The sequence below is a fragment of the Euphorbia lathyris genome, chromosome 3 (genome assembly GCF_963576675.1).
Source record: "Euphorbia lathyris chromosome 3, ddEupLath1.1, whole genome shotgun sequence".
Classification (NCBI taxonomy): domain Eukaryota; kingdom Viridiplantae; phylum Streptophyta; class Magnoliopsida; order Malpighiales; family Euphorbiaceae; genus Euphorbia; species Euphorbia lathyris.
In genome coordinates, this window is record NC_088912.1 from 45877390 (window position 1) to 45897481 (window position 20092).

Sequence of the window (20092 nt, forward strand, 5' to 3'; positions counted from 1 at the left end):
AAGATATCTTTGAGATGTGACTCTTAATACTTAGCATGTTTGATGGCTGAATACAGGGTTTCAGGTTCAAATTTCCTTACTGTAGATCTAACTTCTGGCTTAAGTCCAGTGAGGAAACTAGATATGTAATATGATTCAGTGATAGTGGGGTGTACCTTCTCCATCTTTAGTTTGATGGATTCAAATTGATCCTGGTATGCAGCCAATGTAGTTTTTTTGTTTGAGTTGTTCAATCTGTTGTACCACATCTTCTACTTCAGTTTCTCTGAATCTCTTCTCAACTTCTTCAGAGAATTCATTCCAGGATACATTAGGATGGTGAGGAATCTAATTTCTGAACCATTTCTCAGCCTTCCCATGGAAATACAGTCCAGCTAACTGTACTTTCCTTTCTCCATCAACTTCGAAAAGTTGAAAATACTTGTCACATTTGCTCACCCAGAGCTCTACTTCATTTCCATCAAAGGATGGAAGATCACACTTAAGTAACAACTTGTTGAAAGGAAGGTTTCTAGGTTGGTTTCCCTCACCTTGCTTAGATCCAGGATTACTTCCCAAGATTCCTCGATCAGTGTTGGATAAGTGTTGTTTTTCAGGGGTAACATATGAGGACGAGGGTTTGTTTGGCTCAGGGTTAGGCTGTATGAGTTTGGCTAAAGTGGAGATGGATTGGTGAAAAAGTTCTTCTAACCTGTGATGAGAATCGATCTGCTCCTTTCTCATCTGATTCTGCTCCATGGCTATGGAGTCAATCCTTCTTTGCTGAGCAGCTTGAACATCTTGGAGTTGAGTCTGTAACTTCTCCAACTTCTCAGCAGTAACTTCAGATCTGTCATTGAAATGGCTTGCTAGATCCTTAAGTTGTTGCTCCAATGCATCCATAGCTGATTGGTTTCGTTTCGCTGCTCTAGTGATTTGATGGTTATCCTTTACCATGCATACAATGGCCGGAGAAAGGGAATCTCTGATACCAATGTCAAATCTTAAGAATTCTGACTTTAGTTTTCAGATCTGGAATAGAAAGAATAGAATTGAGAAGAGAGAAGAAGAAGAGAGTACTGAATTAAGAAAGAGAATTGAGGAAAAGTTAATATTCATCATTGATAGGTTTGCCAATGGCAAAAGCATGACCTTATATCAGCAAGGACAGCATCATTACAAAACATACAGCTGGCCTAACAACTTTTAGCTACAGTCCAAAATACAATGATAATAATGAAAACATTGCATAAGGAATTATATAATAGAATTGACATAAGAAACAAAATAGGATAACTAAGATATCTATTAACAGTGAACTAACTTGAAGTGACAAGTATCACTTTTGGTCCTTCTTTCTAGTGTATGTGACAGCTACACATATTGTTATGTATATTTCTCATAGTTTTACCTTTGTTACAGGAAGCAGAGTAGCTACATGCTGAAAGGCTACATTAGTTAGTGAATCATGTAGTGGATCAGAAGCTACATCAGCAGAAAATGTCCGTCTATGAACCTCTCGCAAGGCATGCAAGGACAATTGCCACAAGAGTTCAATGAATCTGCAGTGAAATCAGGGGCTCCTATAAATAAGTAAAGCCTACCTATATTAGCATGTAAAATTTTAATGTAAGCAATACACAAACATTTTGAATAATTAAGCTCAATTGTCTGTTGGTCTGATTCATAATCAGTATAGGGCTAGTTGAAATTATTATTTCGAGAGCATATTGACACATTTATTAGTGCACTATCTAAGGTTTAAAAACATCTCAAATTGCCTGTTTACAAGTTCATTTCCTCACAAAAATTGTAAAATCTGTTTTTACAAAGCAATAATGCTAAAATAAAAAGTGCACAAATCTGTATATTGGTTCATTTAGTGGTCCTATACTTTTTTTTGAATATGTTTTTTTTTCCTAACGAAATCACTTACATTGCTTTATAAAAATTGAGCTAAAGTTGTGCATTCATTAAGGTAGTGCTATGACATGTCTTACATCTTAGAATTTTAAAACCTCAGGGACCTTGCAGCAATTTCTACCTTACTTATGCTAGTTAATATTAGGCCCTTCACCAAAATCTTTCCATCTTAAGAGATCTAATTGATTTTTTTTTATCTTCATAATCTGTTGTTTTGGTCAAATGCTTTTTATTAGGTACCAAGATAAAGAAGTTTATTAATCTTGTCAAAAGAAGTTATTAATCTTTGGTTTACATGATTTAAAATAGAATGCATATACAACATACATTAGAATATAGAGTTTATAAATAGACATGTGGAATTTAACTTCATATACTAAAATATAAAAATTCATATATTATATCTTTTCTTCCATGACTATTCATTTGAAAGGCGTAAAAAAGTCTATATTAATTGATGAGATGAGAAAAGTATCATGTGAGTATAAAAATAAGCATCCCCCGTCAAATCAAAAAGATTTGCAACAGTGAGTTCAACAAAAGTTTGATCTCTCTATCAGTCAACAGAAAATATTCTGAATTCGAAAATCTATTTTAGCAAATTATAAAATTTGAAATAAAAATTGTTTAGGAAGTGCATTATTTTATGAATTATATATATAATTTTATACATATTTAATAAATTATTATTTTATATTTTCACCGGGTCTCAATTTTTTTTAAAATTATTATCTTATACATTTGGTGAGGTTATTACTTTCTTTTGTTGGCCCAAGTCGGGACCGCAGAAAATTAGTATTTAATCGAAGTTATTAATTTATCGAATATTTATTTATCTAGGTTTTATTGTAGATATCGGTTATGTTTGGTAAAATAGCAATAATCTTTTTATTTTACTACGGATAATATACTAAAATATGCCTTTGATTTTTTTTGGAGAAGTATCAATTTAAGCTCCATGTACAAAATAGCACCAATATATGTTTAACGTTTAAAAAAGTATCAATTTAGGCATCGATAACGGAACGTGACACGTCATTTATATTACTCCGTTAAGTTCTGTGAATTGTACGTGAAGAGAGAAATCAGAACTTAAGGAAGTAATATGAATGACGTGTGACGTTCCATTATCGAGGTCTAAATTGGTACATTTTTTTTAAACGTTAAACCTACATTGATACTATTTTATACCTAAACCCTTGTTTGGGAGGGGGTTAATGGAAGTAATGAAATGTTGGTTAATTGTAAATGAAGGTTAATGGAAGTTAAATGTTTACTTCCTCTCACCTCCAAACTCTAACCTCCAAATTGGGAGTTAATGAAAGTAACGTAAAGTTTTTAATTTTTTTTTGTGTTTGTAGAGTAAATTTAACTTTTATTCCCTACGTATTTAAACTCTCAAACGAAGTTAAACATTTAACCCTATTTATATTCCATAAACTCTCATTTAACTCTCACGTCCGATGACCTCCAAACTTCCAAACAAACAAAGGGTAAAAAAAAAAAAAAAAACCCTACACTGATAGTACTATATTTTGCTAAATGCTGCATTGAATTTGGAACCGACGGTTCGCAAACTAAACTAGCCGTTCACGAACCGTGGTGAGGACTAGTTGTCAATCAGCCTGAACGCTATTCGACGAAAGCTTCCTTGAGCTGAGGCTTCACTGCTCTTTCATGACTAACAAATCTTAAAAAAGCGCCAAAATTCGAATTACGTGTCGTTTTAAGTCACTACTCATTCTCATGCTTACCTTCTTCTTCTTCTTCTTCTTCTTCTAGGGTTTCAATTTCCCTTTTCTCAAGCTCTTAAACCTTCTCCACAATCTACCATGTCCAACCCTAAGTCAGTCGATCCCTCTCTTTGGTGGGACCCATTCTCCTCCCTTCTCACTGACCTTGAAAATGTTCCTCCCTCCTCTGACCTCCCTCCGCCCATAGTAAATGCTCTTTCTCTTTCTCTGCACACAGATATCTGTTTCATGTTTGTTAATACGGAGAATTTTCTGTGCCTGATTTTGTAGGTAAAGAAAATTAAGGACAATCATGCTTGGTTTGTGGACACACTATCTCTTTTCAAGCTGCCAAATGTCGAATCAAGGGAAGCTTTAAATTCACAGAAAGTGAAAATTGGTTCTCATGAATTGACTATAATTCCTGAATTGAAAGAGAAGGCTTTGCAAATTAGTTCTTATTTGGTTAGTTTCTTCAATTAACACCCTTATTTCTCTCTCTCTCTCTCTCCCTTAAAGAACAATCACTGAAGAAAATGCTACAGATTGGGAGTAATTTTGTTCATGCAAATTCAACTTGTTTGGCTTATTTCTGCTGCTTCTGGCCTTCTACTCGTTTCTTTTAGTATATGTATATCGAAGCTAACTTTTTTTGTTTCAGTCTTTGGATGAGTTGCAATCCTACATTATTGTGAAAAGGTCTTTTGAGAGCAATGATCTGGCTGTTGATTCCGTAGTTGATGAATATCTTCACATGGTAAGTAGTTTTCTTGCTTTTGCTCATTTAGATTTTGTATATTCTTTTTTATCAAATCTTGGAGGTAAGTTGTTATTTTTATGTTTAAAAATGGAGTTGTCCTTTGAGCAAAATGTTGGAGCTATGTACCCTTCAGAGATGAAAATAAAGAGAGGAGACTTTAAGGACAGGAAATAGTATATGCTATAATTGAAATGCTTAGGAAATTGTGAAATTTGAACTTGATGAGACTTTAAGGACAGGAAATAGCTCTCTATATGCTATAAATTGAATGCTTAGGAAATTGTGAATTTTGAACTTTGCAATTCCATTTTACAAATATGGTCAAATGTTCTCTCATATAGTATTGCTAAATTTTGGTTGTCTTTTAAATTATGCTTTCTGCCCATTATAATTTTTCTTAATAAGATTACTGTATATGTATATATATATATATATATATATATATATATATATATACTTGGTTTGTTATCCTTTTCTTTGTTAGCTATTTCTCAATTCAAATGTTTGAAATTTTATTGTTGTTTAGCTAATTCTAAGAGGTTAGTGTGGTGTTTAGTAATGGTTTTTCCCTTGTGACGTGTTTACTTATGGAATTCGGACATACTTTTTCTTTGTAGAACTATTCTATATGAGAAAAAAATTCTGATGTATTTTGTTGCATCTGTTTTGAAGATATTGCTTCAGTACTACATTGAGCGGCAGTGCCTACTCAAGTGTACCAGGCAGATTCTCATGCATGCTTGTAAGTTTATACTGGAAATTCGTGAATCCTCATTTTTTTGGTTTTCTGATTCTTTCGTTTTTGAACTTGCATGTCAAACTTTCTATTCATATTTAGTGTGTGATTAAGTTATTAAGTTTGTGGTTGTTAAAATGGCCTCCAAGTGTTTGATCTCTCTTGACATTTTATTTAAGATTGATGGAAAAAGAAGGATCTATATATTGTTGACTCCAATTAGTGGGATTAAGGCTTGGTGGTTGTTGTATTTTAAGTGAATAAATTAATTTATCGATATATTTAGCTAGTCCTTGCAAATGGTGCAGTATATCTTGGCATTAGCTCAAAAGAAAAAAATATCATCAGAGATGAGGCCATGAAGCTGATTTCTGATGGACTGGAGCACAAATTAATCTATGCTCTGGAGCACCTTTTGTCTTCCACTCATCCTGAGGAGATGGTATATTTCTAGTGAAACCTTTTGTCTTCCACTCATCCTGAGGAGATGGTATATTTCTAGTGAATTTATGTATTCCAACTTGTTTCTTTTGCTAAATTTGTGATTGTATATGATTGGAAGCTAGGTGATGCATACATGTGGCTCCTGTTGTGATTTTTACTCTTTTTTATGACAAATAATTTTGTTAGCTTTTGAATTTGGTGCATATTGGCTTTTAGTTGACATTGTGTTCTATCATGTTCTTTATTTGCATTGAGAAGGACTTGGTAGGAATTGATTTTTGATATGGGTACTTGTGGTGCCTATCACGAAACATGAGATAGCTATTAGCATAGAATGGTTGGGCTTAAGTTTTAGAAGTGAACAAGCTTCAAGGATTAATAAGAAACTTCATTCACTATATTAAGTTGTCATGTCTTATTCACCATGTTAGAGAAATCTTGAAACTTTTTTGGACTATATGGATATGGGTTTGGGGGATTGATTTAAAATGACATCTAGAAGTATTTATAGGACAAACCAATCACTCAATGTTCTCTACCCCCGGCTTCATATAATACAATCACTCTAACTTGTTAACTAAACCAATCACTCTAATAAGTTTTAGAAGTGAACAGGCTTCAAGGATTAATAAGAAACTTCATTCACTATATTAAGTTGTCATGTCTTATTCACCATGTTAGAGAAATCTTGAAACTTTTTTGGACTATATGGATATGGGTTGGGGGGATTGATTTAAAATGACATCTAGAAGTATTTATAGGACAAACCAATCACTCAATGTTCTCTACCCCCGGCTTCATATAATACAATCACTCTAACTTGTTAACTAAACCAATCACTCTAATAAGTTTTAGAAGTGAACAGGCTTCAAGGATTAATAAGAAACTTCATTCACTATATTAAGTTGTCATGTCTTATTCACCATGTTAGAGAAATCTTGAAACTTTTTTGGACTATATGGATATGGGTTGGGGAGATTGATTCAAAATGACATCTAGAAGTATTTATAGGACAAACCAATCACTCTATGTTCTCTACCCCCGGCTTCATATAATACAATCAAATAACTTGTTAACTAAACATATAGGTGAGACCCCGATGATAGTATTTATAGCACAAACTAATCACTCTAACTTGTTAACTAAACCAATCGCTCCTTCCCCTTTGAGTTATCTTTCGAGATAGAGTTGGTTCCAATTTTCTTAACATGGTATATTGCCACCTAACCTAATGTTGGATCACCTGATGTCGGGTCACCTGCAGATGTTCATTCTTGCAAATTTTACACTCTTGATGTCCAGCTTTGAGTGCAAGAGGTTGCATAAACATCCCATTTCCCATACGGGCTAGTTAATGAGGCATAAAAACATCTATATCTACGAGACAATCTTGCCTTTTGAGGTATATTTTTGGTGGAGTAAGACCCAAGTTTCTGAACAATAACAAAGCCTCACACATGAATGCCCAATACAATTCCACCCTTGCATGTTTTTTTATTAAAAAGATAAGGATTTTAGGATTTGAACTTTGGGACCTTTCCTTATGAATGGTTTTGGTATCATGTCAACTTACCACTTAGCCTAATAGCTCAAGCTCATAGGTGGGCCCCTAGCATTAGTTTTATATATATCTACTTATTATACTTTGCCAATCTCAAAATTAGGAATTTCGATTCATGGAACTAAAATTTTCATTATCGTTTTATGGTAAGTGCATCAATCTACCGGGTTATGAACTCAAATCCTTTCCACTTTCTTTAGAATAGATAGAGAAGTATTTTCTTTTATGTTGAATATATATATATATATATATATATATTATCTATCTTCTATGATCAATGTTTCTAATGTAATATGTTTCTTTTTGATAATCAAATTATGAAGTCTAAAATTGTCTAATATTAAAATTTTATTTAACTCCAATTGCAATGCTCCAAAAATCAATGAAATGTATTTAGTCTTTACCTCATGAAGCATTTGTTAAGGATAATGAGATGCAAAGCCGCCCCGTCTTTATTTTAGGGTTTCGAGTTCTTAGAAAAACTGGTATGTCTTTGACCTTGTAGGAATTGTGCAATGCAAAATTTGGAAGTCCTATTGAGAACGAGAGTGTAATTATGATATTATAATGGCGGTGATCAGGAATTTCTTTTATTTATTTTCCAAAGAGTCGGAGTATTTGGTTGGAGAAAAAGTGATGTGAATTTTGAGGACAAAATTGTCTGCTAATTTACTGCACAAGAAAATGAATTTCATGAATTGTAGAAATGTTGCCTTAGTGATAGTCAATGAGATTGGAGCACATTAGTTGCATGGGTGATTTATATTTTACAATTTTCATTTTAGCTCTATGAGCTCATTTACGAGTTATTGGAGGAATATTCTGCATAGGTGATTTATATTTTACAATTTTCATTTTAGCTCTATGAACTCATTTATGAGTTACTGGAGGAATATCCTTTGTTGTTAGGTCATCTGATAAATCATTTCCCCTTTCATGATTTGTGGAAGTTTCGAAAGAGTTCTGTCTTGAAAACAGGTTCACTTTTTCCTTAAACACAAGCTAGCTGTTTTATAGGGTAGAAAAACATCATTTAAAGAACTTTCCTATATACAGCAAAGAAGATGTGGATTTTGAAAGGAAAATGTTTTCTGCGAAGCAAATATAGCCTTCTTTTTTTTCCTTTTTTAATAAGGAGATTAGGATCAAACCTAAGACGTAGAAGAGTTTCTTTCTTCTACTATTGGAACTTTATTTTTTGTTTGTTCTCATGATTTTTTGAATTGTATAACTTATTTGTGCATATTAAGATCTTATTCATCGCTAAAGAATACAAGTGATATCATTTACTTGCTTAACATTGAAGGTGTTTGACATCGTATGTGGATTATTTCAATGCTTTTAGGATGCTGATCTTTTTACTTTGTGGGCTGAGGAGACACTGATTGAAGACAATTTGATTTTGAACATTCTATTCCTCACTTATTATGAGTCACTCTGTACTTGTAATGGTGAAACATGGAAAAAACTATGCTCTCTTTACAAGGTATATATGGCTTTGCTTTTTGCGGAAAACTGAGTTCTTTCTACTTCCTTTTTTACGATGTAATTGTTCTTGTTAACATTGTGCCACAGGGGATCTTATATGGGTCTTATAACTTTGGAAAATTAGCAGTATCAGATGAGGCACTAAAATCTTCTTATCATGCCAAAGTCCAGTTACTACTCATCCTTATGGAAACTTTGAACTTGGAAAATCTTCTTCAATTAGTCTATGATGAAACTCCTTTCAGGTTTCTACTATGTTTTTAGTGTTTTATTTATTTGCTTTTTTTAATAGATGTAGATTTTAATAAAGAGTTGATATGTGTTTTGGGTTTTGGGAACATGTTAGAGTAGTTGTTCATGTTTGAGGCATTCGCTTGAATATGTTGTTTGTTGTGCTCATTAAATAGCCAGCTTCATTTAACACCTAAATGCTTTTGAATCCTTTAAACAATTGATGTGCATCATCTAGTGAATTATTTGCTTGACTATAAACTTAGTGAAAGTACCTCCTAGTTCACTTTATACTATTTTTTTGTAATGCCCCAAAACCACACAACCTAACCATGCAAGAGTGAATAGGATTAATCTTAAGGTAATACTAAATGAACTACCAAAACCTTTTGAAATAAGTCCCCAGCCTCAATGAAAATCCCCATAAATAGGAATCATGCCAAGATAATCAAATTCATGTCATAAAATAGGTTATTACCTGTTGAAAAGTTCATCACCATTTTTTCAATGTTTTGAAGCACTGTCTCTTTCTCCACAAGATTGAAAATATTCTGTAAGCTGTCACCTATTTTCTGTGAAAGAAGAGGGTTTTATATAATTTCCACTGTTCTGTGTTTCTTTTTGTCTGATATTTATGTGTCTTTAGAGAGAGAGAGAGAGAGAGAGAGAGAGAGAAAGAGATCGAGAGAAAGAGAAAGGATTCTGCTTACACATGTAAACTGATCCTGAAATGCATGTGTGCTAGAGAGGGAAATTTCATTTTCAGGAAACGGTACAAGTAAACACAATTATAAGAACGGTTTGTCCCTTTTTATTGTGAACATATTGATTGCTATGTTCAACATGTTAACTAAAGCAGCTAATTGCTGGTTGATGGTGGAATTGGTTACAAACCACTAATTGCCCATAGTTAACTGGTACTGCTACCCAAAGCTATATTGGCTAGATGTCAGGGTAACTATTTCTTGTATTTAAATTGAATAATCTGTACCTTTTAGTTGATTAGAATGTTACAATTTAGAGCGTTTCTATTTTTGGGGACTTTGTGGGCTTGGTATAGAATGGGGATACAAGAATTCAGATTTTGGAGAATAGCTGCAGAAGTGACATAATAATAGTTATGCTTATGGCATAATGGCTTGTAAATTAGTTCTTCTTGTTGGGCTTTTGGAGACTAATATATATAGGCCCAACTGAAGCGATTAGGGTTTTGGACGGTTAGGGTTTCAGACGGTTAGGGTTTCTTGAGGAGTATATATGTAACCTCTTTCTCTGTAATCCGCATCTCTTCCATTATAGTAAATATCCTGGCTTGGTAGTGCCCCTAGACGTAGTCATTCATATTGAGTGGCGAACTGGGTAAACAATTCTTGTGTGTTTGCTTATTTTTCGTTTATCGTAATTTCAATTATTCCTAACACTTCTCCCTTCCAAAGTTTATTCCTTTTCATTTGTTCTTCTTTATGTGCTTGTTCTGATTGTTAGTTCGTTTTTGGTTGTTTCTTAGGCCAGGTGCTTGTGTATTTTCCTTAACTGATATTCAGGAGATGGATGCATTAGTATCTAGTATCAGTGCGTTTGAAATTAAAGAAGCTGGTCCATTAATACTTACATGGGCAGTATGTGTCTGCCTAATTTCATCACTTCCTGCAAAAGAAGAAAATATTGTCCTGATGGTAGGTTATATATATATATATTGAATCGTTTGCTTCAAATAGGATGTCCACATGCTACAAATGATGCTTGTTTCTTTCCTTGACAGGAGATTGATCATGTTGGTTATCTACAACAAGCATTTGAAAGTGCATCACTGAGTTATTTCATAGAAATTCTGGATAGTGACTTACTAAAGGAGTCAGACGTGAGTAATCTGCTTTATTTAAAAAGTTCAAATTGATCTATTTATTATGCATGCGAATCTTTTTCTTCATTTTGCTCTCTGCTTCTCTATGGTTCTGCCTGTCTGTTTATGAAATGAATGAGTTGCACAAAATTTTAAGGAATGTTTTTACACTTCCATGTTTGTTGCTTGGAATGAAAAAGATATTAGGATTTTGGTTTCTAAAATTCAATTCCATGGAATTTTGTAAAGGTAAAGTAAATTAATTCTACTAAAATAGGTGGAATTTGTGAGTCAATTCCACAAACTTTGGTGAGTCTACAAAGGCAAAAACACCCTTAATAATATTAAACTCTTTTATCATGTAACCCTTCATAAGAGTATTTAAGGCAAAATAAAACCAGATGAACTTTAATTCTCATTTATTCCAATCATAATTTGAGGGAATTGAATTGCATATTTTAAATTGGCATACCAAGTGTGCAAATTCAATAGAAATGAATTCAATATTTCAAATTCCTTTGTTCCAACTGAGGCTTAATTAGAACTTGAAGAAAACATTCATTATTCCTTCGACGGGGTTTTCTGGCTAATATGGTTCTATTAGTCTCACTTGCCCTTTTCTGTTGTGGCTATATTGTACTTGATATTTGGGTTTATTAGGCTGTCAATGGTTTTCACCCATTTTCTTCATATATAGGGATCTCTTGCTGGTTGTCGCAACATCTTTAGAACTTTCATTTCTGCATTTATTGCTTCATATGAGCTAAATCTTCAGGTACCCACATCTGTTTTATATTTGGAATAGATTGCATATATTTTCTTATGATTTTTTTTTTTCCCCATGTTGTGTTTACACAAGTTTCTTTCCCCATGCTGTAGTTAGAAGACAGTACCCTTAATCTCATATTAGATATTCTTTGCAAAATCTATCGAGGAGAGGTTTGTGTATTTTTCTTGTCCACAATCAGCTGTTAAATTCATATATATTGTTAATCATTTACTGAACAAGGAGACTGTTATACATGCACTCTCAGGAGTCACTGTGCTGTCAATTTTGGGATAGGAAAAGCTTTATTGATGGCCCTATTCGGTGTCTTCTCTGTAACTTAGAGAGTGAATTTCCCTTCAGGACTGTAGAACTTATTCGCCTTTTATCATCACTTTGTGAAGGAAGTTGGCCAACAGAATGCGTGTAAGTGGAATTTCTTGGTTTCTTTTGGTTTAATTTACCTCAGTATTACCTCGAGCAGCATGGCATTTTATTTTCTCCTTGCTGGTGAAGTTGATAGATAGTTTAGCTATGAGTATGATATTAAGCACTTCTTATTGTGCATCACAACTTTATTAAAACAAGGTGCTTCATTGATACTCTGTTATGGAATTCATTCCACTTCAATTTCTGCTTTGTTATTGGCACTTCTCTACATTGATGAGCATCATCTTCTGTTGGTTTAAAAATTATGAATTCTCTTTAGGACAGAAAATAAATCCTGGGAAACTAAACCCAGAAACCAAACCATAAAAAATCCAAATCAGATTTCTGGAACCCTAACATCTTCTCTCAAGGACAGATCTAGAAATACTTTTACATCATCAAACAAAAAACCGACACTGCTCACAAGGCAGAAAATAAATCCGGTGTTACAGACCATGGAAATAGAGAGGAATCCATGGGATACCATGTAAACTAAGATACTACATATACATTGATATATTTTGACTTGTTACACATACACACATATATATATATATATATATATATATACATAGAAGGAGAGGAGACCCATACCTACAAGACCCATACCATGCTTACATTATTACACTAGGAAACTCAACCCAGAAACCAAACCTGGAACCCTAGGTCCAAAGATCTGCTCACAAGGGCAAACTGACTTTGAAACCACCAGGAAAGAGTCTGCTCACAAGGGCAGCTCTGATATTCATGTTAAACCCAGAAAACAAGCCAAACTAGGCTCTGATACCATGTAAAGAGAAAGAAGAATGAAAAAAATTCTTGTATTCATATGGTGTGAAAACACACCTATATATACATGAGGGAGATACCTAAACTAGGAAAAAAATAATTACACTTAATTACATTTATTCTATGATCCTTATGATTAAGTGATTTGATTCCTACAATTAGGTAACGACCATATACAATTATGACTTCCATAACAGGGTGTCAGGATTAGGATTTCTGACAGTAAGATTAGGGCAGAAAAAATCTTAGGAGAAGAGAAGAATTAGAATTTTTGTGTTCATAATCATCATTTTCTTACTCAAAAGTTTTCAAATGAGCTCTTTATTTCGTATATTGAGATCTGTGCTTTGATGATAGATTGTTTTTCAAACATTGTGTGCTTATATATTTTATCTTGATCTTGTGAACAGGTATAACTTTCTTGATAAATCTGTTGGTATATCATCCTTGTTTCAAGTTACTAATGAATCCCTGATGGACGACATGTCACAAATTGTTGAGACTAACCTGCCATTGCCTGTTCCGGGGGTGGAAAGTTTGTTTATTCCCAGGAAAACTCGTGGTCATGTCCTAAAAGTTATTGGTGGGAATACTGCTCTTGTGCGCTGGGAGGTAAATGCACTAATTCTTTTGAACTCTCTTGTAATGTTTGTTAATTATGTTGAGTTCAATTCTCTTCCTCTGTATTTTTTTTTTTTTTTTTTTTTTTTTTTTTGTCTTTTCTTTTTGGCAGTTGAATTAGTAGCATACAAGGCTTATATTATTGAAGATATGAAAAAAATATAGCTTGATGGATGTGATTTAACATGTCCTCTCCTTCCTCTAATCCATATTTTCATTGATGACACTTAACTTTTCAAGTTATTCATGAAAGATATGCATTGCATACAACATGATTTCTGGTTTGTTCATCCAGAAGCTCATTAGTAACATCCTGATTTGGAGACATTGAATTGTCAGGAACCAGATCCTAATCTTCTGTATACCTTTCTCTTCTTTTTCTATGTATCAGTACCATGCTTGCGTATTGTAGGGAAGATGTCATGCACTCATGCTTATACTTTTCATTTAGTAAATTTCATCCTTTTGGCATAGTCTCATCTCATTTTAGTTGATCAGTTTCTGCAAGATGGTTGTGAGTGTTATGTTTGTCACATTCCAAGGATGTGATTTCTGTTGTGGTTACACCTTACAACTTTTCATTTTTCACTTCTGGCGCTTGCCACTTCTGGTTTGGGGTTTACTTTGGTCTGACACCATAGCATATTCTGTTTATGGATCCAAGAAGGTCAGAGAGAAGTTGTTATGAGTAGGCCAAAGCAAAAAATACAAGGTTGTGGATTTGAGAAAGAGTTAATTAAATTTAAATTCTTCCAGTGCAAGTATTACTATCTGCTTGACTAGGAAACTCCAAAATACATAAAACTATTGATTCAAACTATTTATTAAGTAAATCTACCAAAAAACTATTTATGAAGTAATATACATCTTTTAACTGTTCCTTTCCACTAAAAAGAATTTTTTTGGTTGCAGTATGCACAATCTGGGCTGCTTATCCTGATCCTGCGTCTTGCGCAAGAGCTGTATTCGGAGAGCAATGATGATGTTTATCTCACACTTGACCTTATTAATCGGATGGTTTCTTTCAACAAGGTGATTTTAAGACTTCGATATCCTGTCAGTTGGACTATGTCTCAGGCTTATGCTTTTCCAGCCAAACATTCTCATGTCATGTTGATTTTCAGGCTATAACTTTTTCTTTGATGAACATTGGAAATTCATTTTATATTCAAGAACCTGACATGAATAGGCAAATGGAAGGGAATTTGTGGTAATCAACTGAAGACATTATCTTCATTCTGATTCTGTTTATTCTCATTTCACTGTTCTTTTTGCTTTGGTTTCATTTCCATTCTGTGTTTCTCCTTTTATCTATGTTCATTGTTTTTTTTTTTTTTTTTTTTTTTGCTGCAGGGTGGTTGAAATTATATCTGCTGTGATAAAAAAATTGTCTCCTAGTTCTGAAGGTTGTGCGGTGATGTCTGTGGGTGTTAGTATTTTGGCAAAGATGTTGAAATGGTAAATCATCCTATCTTTCTGTTCGGGTGATTATTTGTTAATCATGTTTTCTTATTTATTAATTTTTGTATATAAGCATTTACTTTTCTTTTTCTAATGATGGTATCTGGGGTATTATAACTCTTTAAGAACCTGTACCTATAATAGCTTGTTAGCAATTCAAATTTAGGCTATGATTTGATATGGGGGTGATGGGATGTATTCCATGAAGGCTCGACACTTCTAAGAGGTTAACGTACAAAGTGCCGGACACTTCGGGGACATGGATATGCATGGGACACGCCAAATAAGTGTTGCCTTCATTTAAAAATAAATAAATATGGGGACACGGATTCTAAGTTAATTATGTAAAATATAGGGTTCTTTTTTAAATAAATTTTGCACAAAGCTGGGTTGATATGTAAAAAAAAAAACCTAAATTACCTTAGCAGCCGCCAGCCCCTTTACTATGTAAAAAACAATAAATTAAAATTTAGAAGTTAAAACCTTAACTACACAGAGTCTTCTGATTTAGATAGGAAAACTCTTACCAACCCCTTTGATTGATACTTTTAGTTGGCTTAACATATTAAAATTTAAAGCCCCTTCTAGCCACATTAGATCGATAATATCATTACCAGCCATTACCTTTTCTTCTGATTTCAAGTTTCAACTCAGAGTCTTTTAAATTTTTCATTACAAAATGTGTATATATATATATATATATATATATATATATATAATTTGTCGCGTCCCCGCCGTACTCATATTTTTAAAAAATGCCGCTTGCTGTACTCATATCTGTACGAGTACCTGTGTCGGTGCTTCCTAGGATGGATTGTGTAATGGATATGAAACAAAATCACTCCAATACCATGTTTGGATGCATAATTGAAAAAGAACCTAAGAAGTGTAACGGGCATTACATTATTATGTTTATTTAGCCATGTGATAAAAAATTCTAAGTTGGACTTTAAGAAAGAAATTAATAATATAGGGAAAGAAAAAATTAATAAAACTAATCAAGGATTAGTAAATGTAAAATAATGACTTGAATTAATAAGATTGAAAGAGGTTGAAAGTAAATATTGCATTTTGTGGAGCAGCAAACGAGAAAAAACTACATGATACAGAAATAAAAAGAATGAAAAAAAGGTTATTTGGAAATAATAGTATAGGGAAAGAAAAATAAATTGTAGTCAAGGATTAAAGAAATGTAAAATAATAACTATAAATTAATAAGCTTGAAAGAGGTTGAATATAATTTCTAAATTTGTAGAGCACCAAATGAGAAACAAAATCAAGATATAGAAATAAAAAGAAAATAAAAACGAACAAAAATGAGTTTTGGAAATACCATATGGAGAGAAAAAAGAAACAAACTTTGAACTTTTAAGATTGAAAAAGGTTGAAAACATTTTGTGGAGCAGGAAATGAGAAAAAAAATATGAGATAGACAAAAAAAGAAAGAATGAAGAAAAAAAGAGTTTTTTGAAATAATAGAAAGACGGAGCAAAATTGACGAAATGCAATGTACGATATGATATATGCCCCTTAAATATATTACGTGTAAACAACTTGATAAGGATGTCGTATTCGAATATAATTAGGTTTCACATATAATGTGTTTAGGTCTTGTATTAGAAGTTGGTTTACTAGTTAGAGTTGGTTTAGGCTTGTCCAACTCTGTCTGTATATAGATATTCTATGTTCTGTTAATCAAAAGTAAGTCAGAATTATTGCAATCAGATATTACTTGCATGGTATGGGAGCTCTAAGGGTTTAATTATCTGTCAAATCTTCTCAGGTTGTTCTCTAAATTCTGCTTCTGTTTCTCACACATCATTTTTTTTCCTGGATCACTTATTATTATTTGTGGGTCAGTTGTTATTTTTCTTCTCACAACACCTTTCAACAATGTCCATCCAATCCTCCTCACCAGCTGCCTCATCAGGGTCTCACTCATTCAGAGTTTCTGGTGGAAATAATACAAGTTTTAAGTTTTTCTCAATCACAAACTGTCGGATTAAGTCACAATTTATCAGTCAAACTCACCCCTTCTAAGTTTCTCCTATGGAAGAGCCAGCTGACCAATATTTTGAAAGGAGCCCGTTTATTTTCTCACGTCTCGATCTCAGCTCCTCCAACAGGCATGAATGTGGATGATCGGGAAGCCCAGAATTCCCAAGTCCTTGCAATCATCTATGGGTCCGTATCTGATAACATGCTCCCAAAGTTAGTGGGTTTAGACACTGCCAAAGAAGCATGGGATAAGCTTCATACAACCTTTGCTACTGGCACACGTCCTCAAATTCGACAAATAAGGAATCAACTTCTCACCCTTCAGAAAAATAATGATTCGTTTCTACTTATATGCAATAGGCTAAAATGTTGTCTGATCAGTTGGCAGCCTTACAACATCCTATGAATATGGATGATTTTGTTGATTGTATTATGGCAGAACTTGGAGCCACTTACAGACCATTTTCTCGCTCTCTAGAATCTCGCCTCGAGCCTATCACAATGATAACCTTTTGGGTTTATTGATCAGTGAAGAAATCCAACTTGCTTGAGATACGACATTGGATTAAATATCGGTCGTGGACGGTCCAACAACCAAGGCGCATCCCGCGGCCATGGACAACAATTTCAGTCCGGACACGGCAATTCGAATTCATCGGTGTCTAACACTGACTACTCTGCAATAGCATGTTATAACTGTAACGGGAAAGGACATTATTCTCGTAATTGTTCTTCACCAAATTTCAATCAAAGCCTTCGACAGAACAATCAACCTTCCGATCATCTTGCAACTGCTAACCGAAATCAACCTTGGATCATGGATACCAGTGCTACTCGTCATCTCACCCCCGATTTGGAAAATCTTGCACTTCATTCTGAATATCATGGTCTCTGTTGGTGCCTTATGAACGGTAAAAATCTTAAATTCAAAGATGTGTTATTTGTTCCTTCAGCTTCTCAGAACCTAATCTCTGTTAGATCTCTTATATTAAATCTAATGATGGTTATTCATATTATGTTCTCTTTTTTGATCATTATACAAAGGCATAATGCTCCTTCAGCCCCTTTAACTTGTCCAAATTGGTCATTTTACCCCTCCAACTCATCGAATGTCCTATTTACCCCCTTAATTCTATAAAAATGGTATTTTTCACCTCTTTAACTTGTCCAAATTGGTCATTTTACCCCTTCCCAACTCATCGAATGTCCTATTTACCCCCTTAACTCCATAAAAGTGATATTTCTCACCCCTTATGGTCTTATTTACCCCCTTAACTCCATAAAAGTGGTATTTTTTACCTCTTTATAGTGCAAAATTAATAGAACTTATTCAAATGAGTTTGAAAATATATTTTTTTAATATCAACTTTTTGTTTTGTTTTAATTTGATAATTATATTGATCCTTCATGTGTGTATTACAATAATATTGTATTACAATAATTAGATAATCAAAATTTAACGAGCCAAAAAAGTTGAAAAGAGAAAGAATTATTAAGATACAAATGACACACAAAATATTTTTCAGATAACAGAATACTTCAGAGATCCTCTTGTCCTTGTACACCATAACAAAATGGTTGTGCTAAAAGAAAACATCATCATATTGTTGAAACTGGTCTAGCTCTATTAAATCATGCTTGTTTGCTTGTCTTCTTTTGGTCATATGCGTTTGATACTGCAGTGTATGTAATCAATCGATTACCTACATCCACCATTAATTTTGCAATTCCATATCAGTTACTATTTGGCCAACTTCGAGATTATACTCAAATGCGTGTCTTTGGTTGCTTATGTTATCCTTGGCTTCGCCCATATAGTCCACATAAACTTGCATCTCGGTCTAATGTGTCTTCTTAGGTTATAGTCGACTTCATAAAGGCTATCATTGTTTTGATCCCGTCTTAGGAAAAATCTATATCTCACGTCATATGTTGTTTGATGAACAGGATTTTCCATTTAAGGATCTGAGAAAGACATTTACTGGTATCCATGACTCTTGACCAGCCTTATTAACAACTCCCACAATCACTATTCCTCTCCTGATACGTCAACTAGATTCTTCCACGTCGATACCTTCTGCGACCGGTTCTAATGATGTCACATTAAAAATTCCTACAACATTACCAAAGGGTTCTGAATCTACATCAACAGTTTCGTGTAAACATCCGCACATCGGGTCGGCCACATCGTCAGGGGCAGTTAAAACTCCGATTATTGATTCATGTCCTCTATCTGCCATTCCAATTGACCTTGAGTTATCAGCTGATACACAAAATAGTACGACCTCTTCACCACTGGTTCAAGCTCTTCAAGGATCTCCTTCTCCTTCTCACAAGCTTCAAAATCAAAGGAATGGAGAGATGCTATGGGATCACAATACAATGCATTAATGGTAAATGGCACTTGGAGCTTGGTTCCGTTACCTCCAAATGTTAATCAAATTGGTTGTATTGTAGATGGATTTTCAAAACCAAAACAAAGGCGAATGGCCAAATAGAGAGGTATAAGGCACGATTAGTGGCCAAGGGTTATCATCAAAGACCAGGGATAGATTACTTCTAAACTTTCAGTCTAGTGGTCAAACCCAATACTATCCATCTCATTCTGACATTAGCTGTTTTCTTTGGATGGAGTATTACTTAGTTGGATGTCCCAAATGCCTTCTTACACGGTGATTTACATAAGGAGGTTTATATGACTCAAATTGCACAAATCATTGTATGGTCTCAAACAGTCACCACGCATGTGGCATGAGAAGGTAACTTCTAAACTCCTATTTGGTTTCAACAGATCAAAAACAGACAGCTCTTTGTATTATTATCACCGTGGCCCTGTTAGATTGTTCTGCTTGATCTATGTTGATGATTTACTGGTTACCGGAAATGTTCCAGGTATGCTTACAAAACTTGTTCAGTTCTTGGAGTCTCACTTTTCCATTCAGAATTTGGGACGACTACATTATTGTTTGGGTGTCGAAGTTGAATGGAGTTCCATGTGACTATTTCTCCATCAAAAAGTATTGTAAGGCTATTCTTGAGAAATCAAATATGCAAAGCAGTAAACCTGTTTCGACCCCTGCAAATCCCACTGAAAAATTGAGCCCTGTGGGTGGAGCATTGTTAATAGATACCAACATGTACAGGAGTATAGTGGGTAGCCTTCAATATCTCACCTTCACCTGTCTTGCTATTTCTTTCGCAGTCAATAAAGTCTCATAGTATATGCACGCCCCTCGTGAATCGCATTGACTGGCCGTCAAACGCATTTTGCGCTACCTACATGGGACTTGCTCGTATGGTTTACATCGAGGTGGCAGGCTTGTCCAATTG

The 20092-nt window shown here is 34.0% G+C and overlaps 1 protein-coding gene across 3 annotated transcripts in view; it reads left to right on the forward strand.

Moving 5' to 3' along the window:
• The first annotated feature begins 3465 nt into the window (after window positions 1-3465).
• The window catches only part of LOC136222135 (uncharacterized), a 35835-nt gene continuing 19208 nt past the window's right edge, over window positions 3466-20092 (forward strand). The window contains exons 1-16 of one of the 3 annotated variants that reach the window (XM_066009627.1): window positions 3466-3842; window positions 3927-4100; window positions 4297-4392; window positions 5068-5137; window positions 5440-5573; window positions 8482-8622; window positions 8712-8869; window positions 10363-10531; window positions 10618-10716; window positions 11396-11473; window positions 11578-11637; window positions 11733-11890; window positions 13093-13294; window positions 14216-14335; window positions 14428-14513; window positions 14657-14761. In XM_066009627.1, coding sequence (XP_065865699.1) covers window positions 3735-3842; window positions 3927-4100; window positions 4297-4392; window positions 5068-5137; window positions 5440-5573; window positions 8482-8622; window positions 8712-8869; window positions 10363-10531; window positions 10618-10716; window positions 11396-11473; window positions 11578-11637; window positions 11733-11890; window positions 13093-13294; window positions 14216-14335; window positions 14428-14513; window positions 14657-14761 — 1958 coding nt within the window. In that variant the 5' untranslated portion in view covers window positions 3466-3734. Of the gene's footprint in view, window positions 3843-3926; window positions 4101-4296; window positions 4393-5067; window positions 5138-5439; window positions 5622-8481; window positions 8623-8711; window positions 8870-10362; window positions 10532-10617; window positions 10717-11395; window positions 11474-11577; window positions 11638-11732; window positions 11891-13092; window positions 13295-14215; window positions 14336-14427; window positions 14514-14656; window positions 14762-20092 lie in introns of those variants that run through there. The other 2 variants (XM_066009625.1, XM_066009626.1) reach the window with 2 other exon arrangements.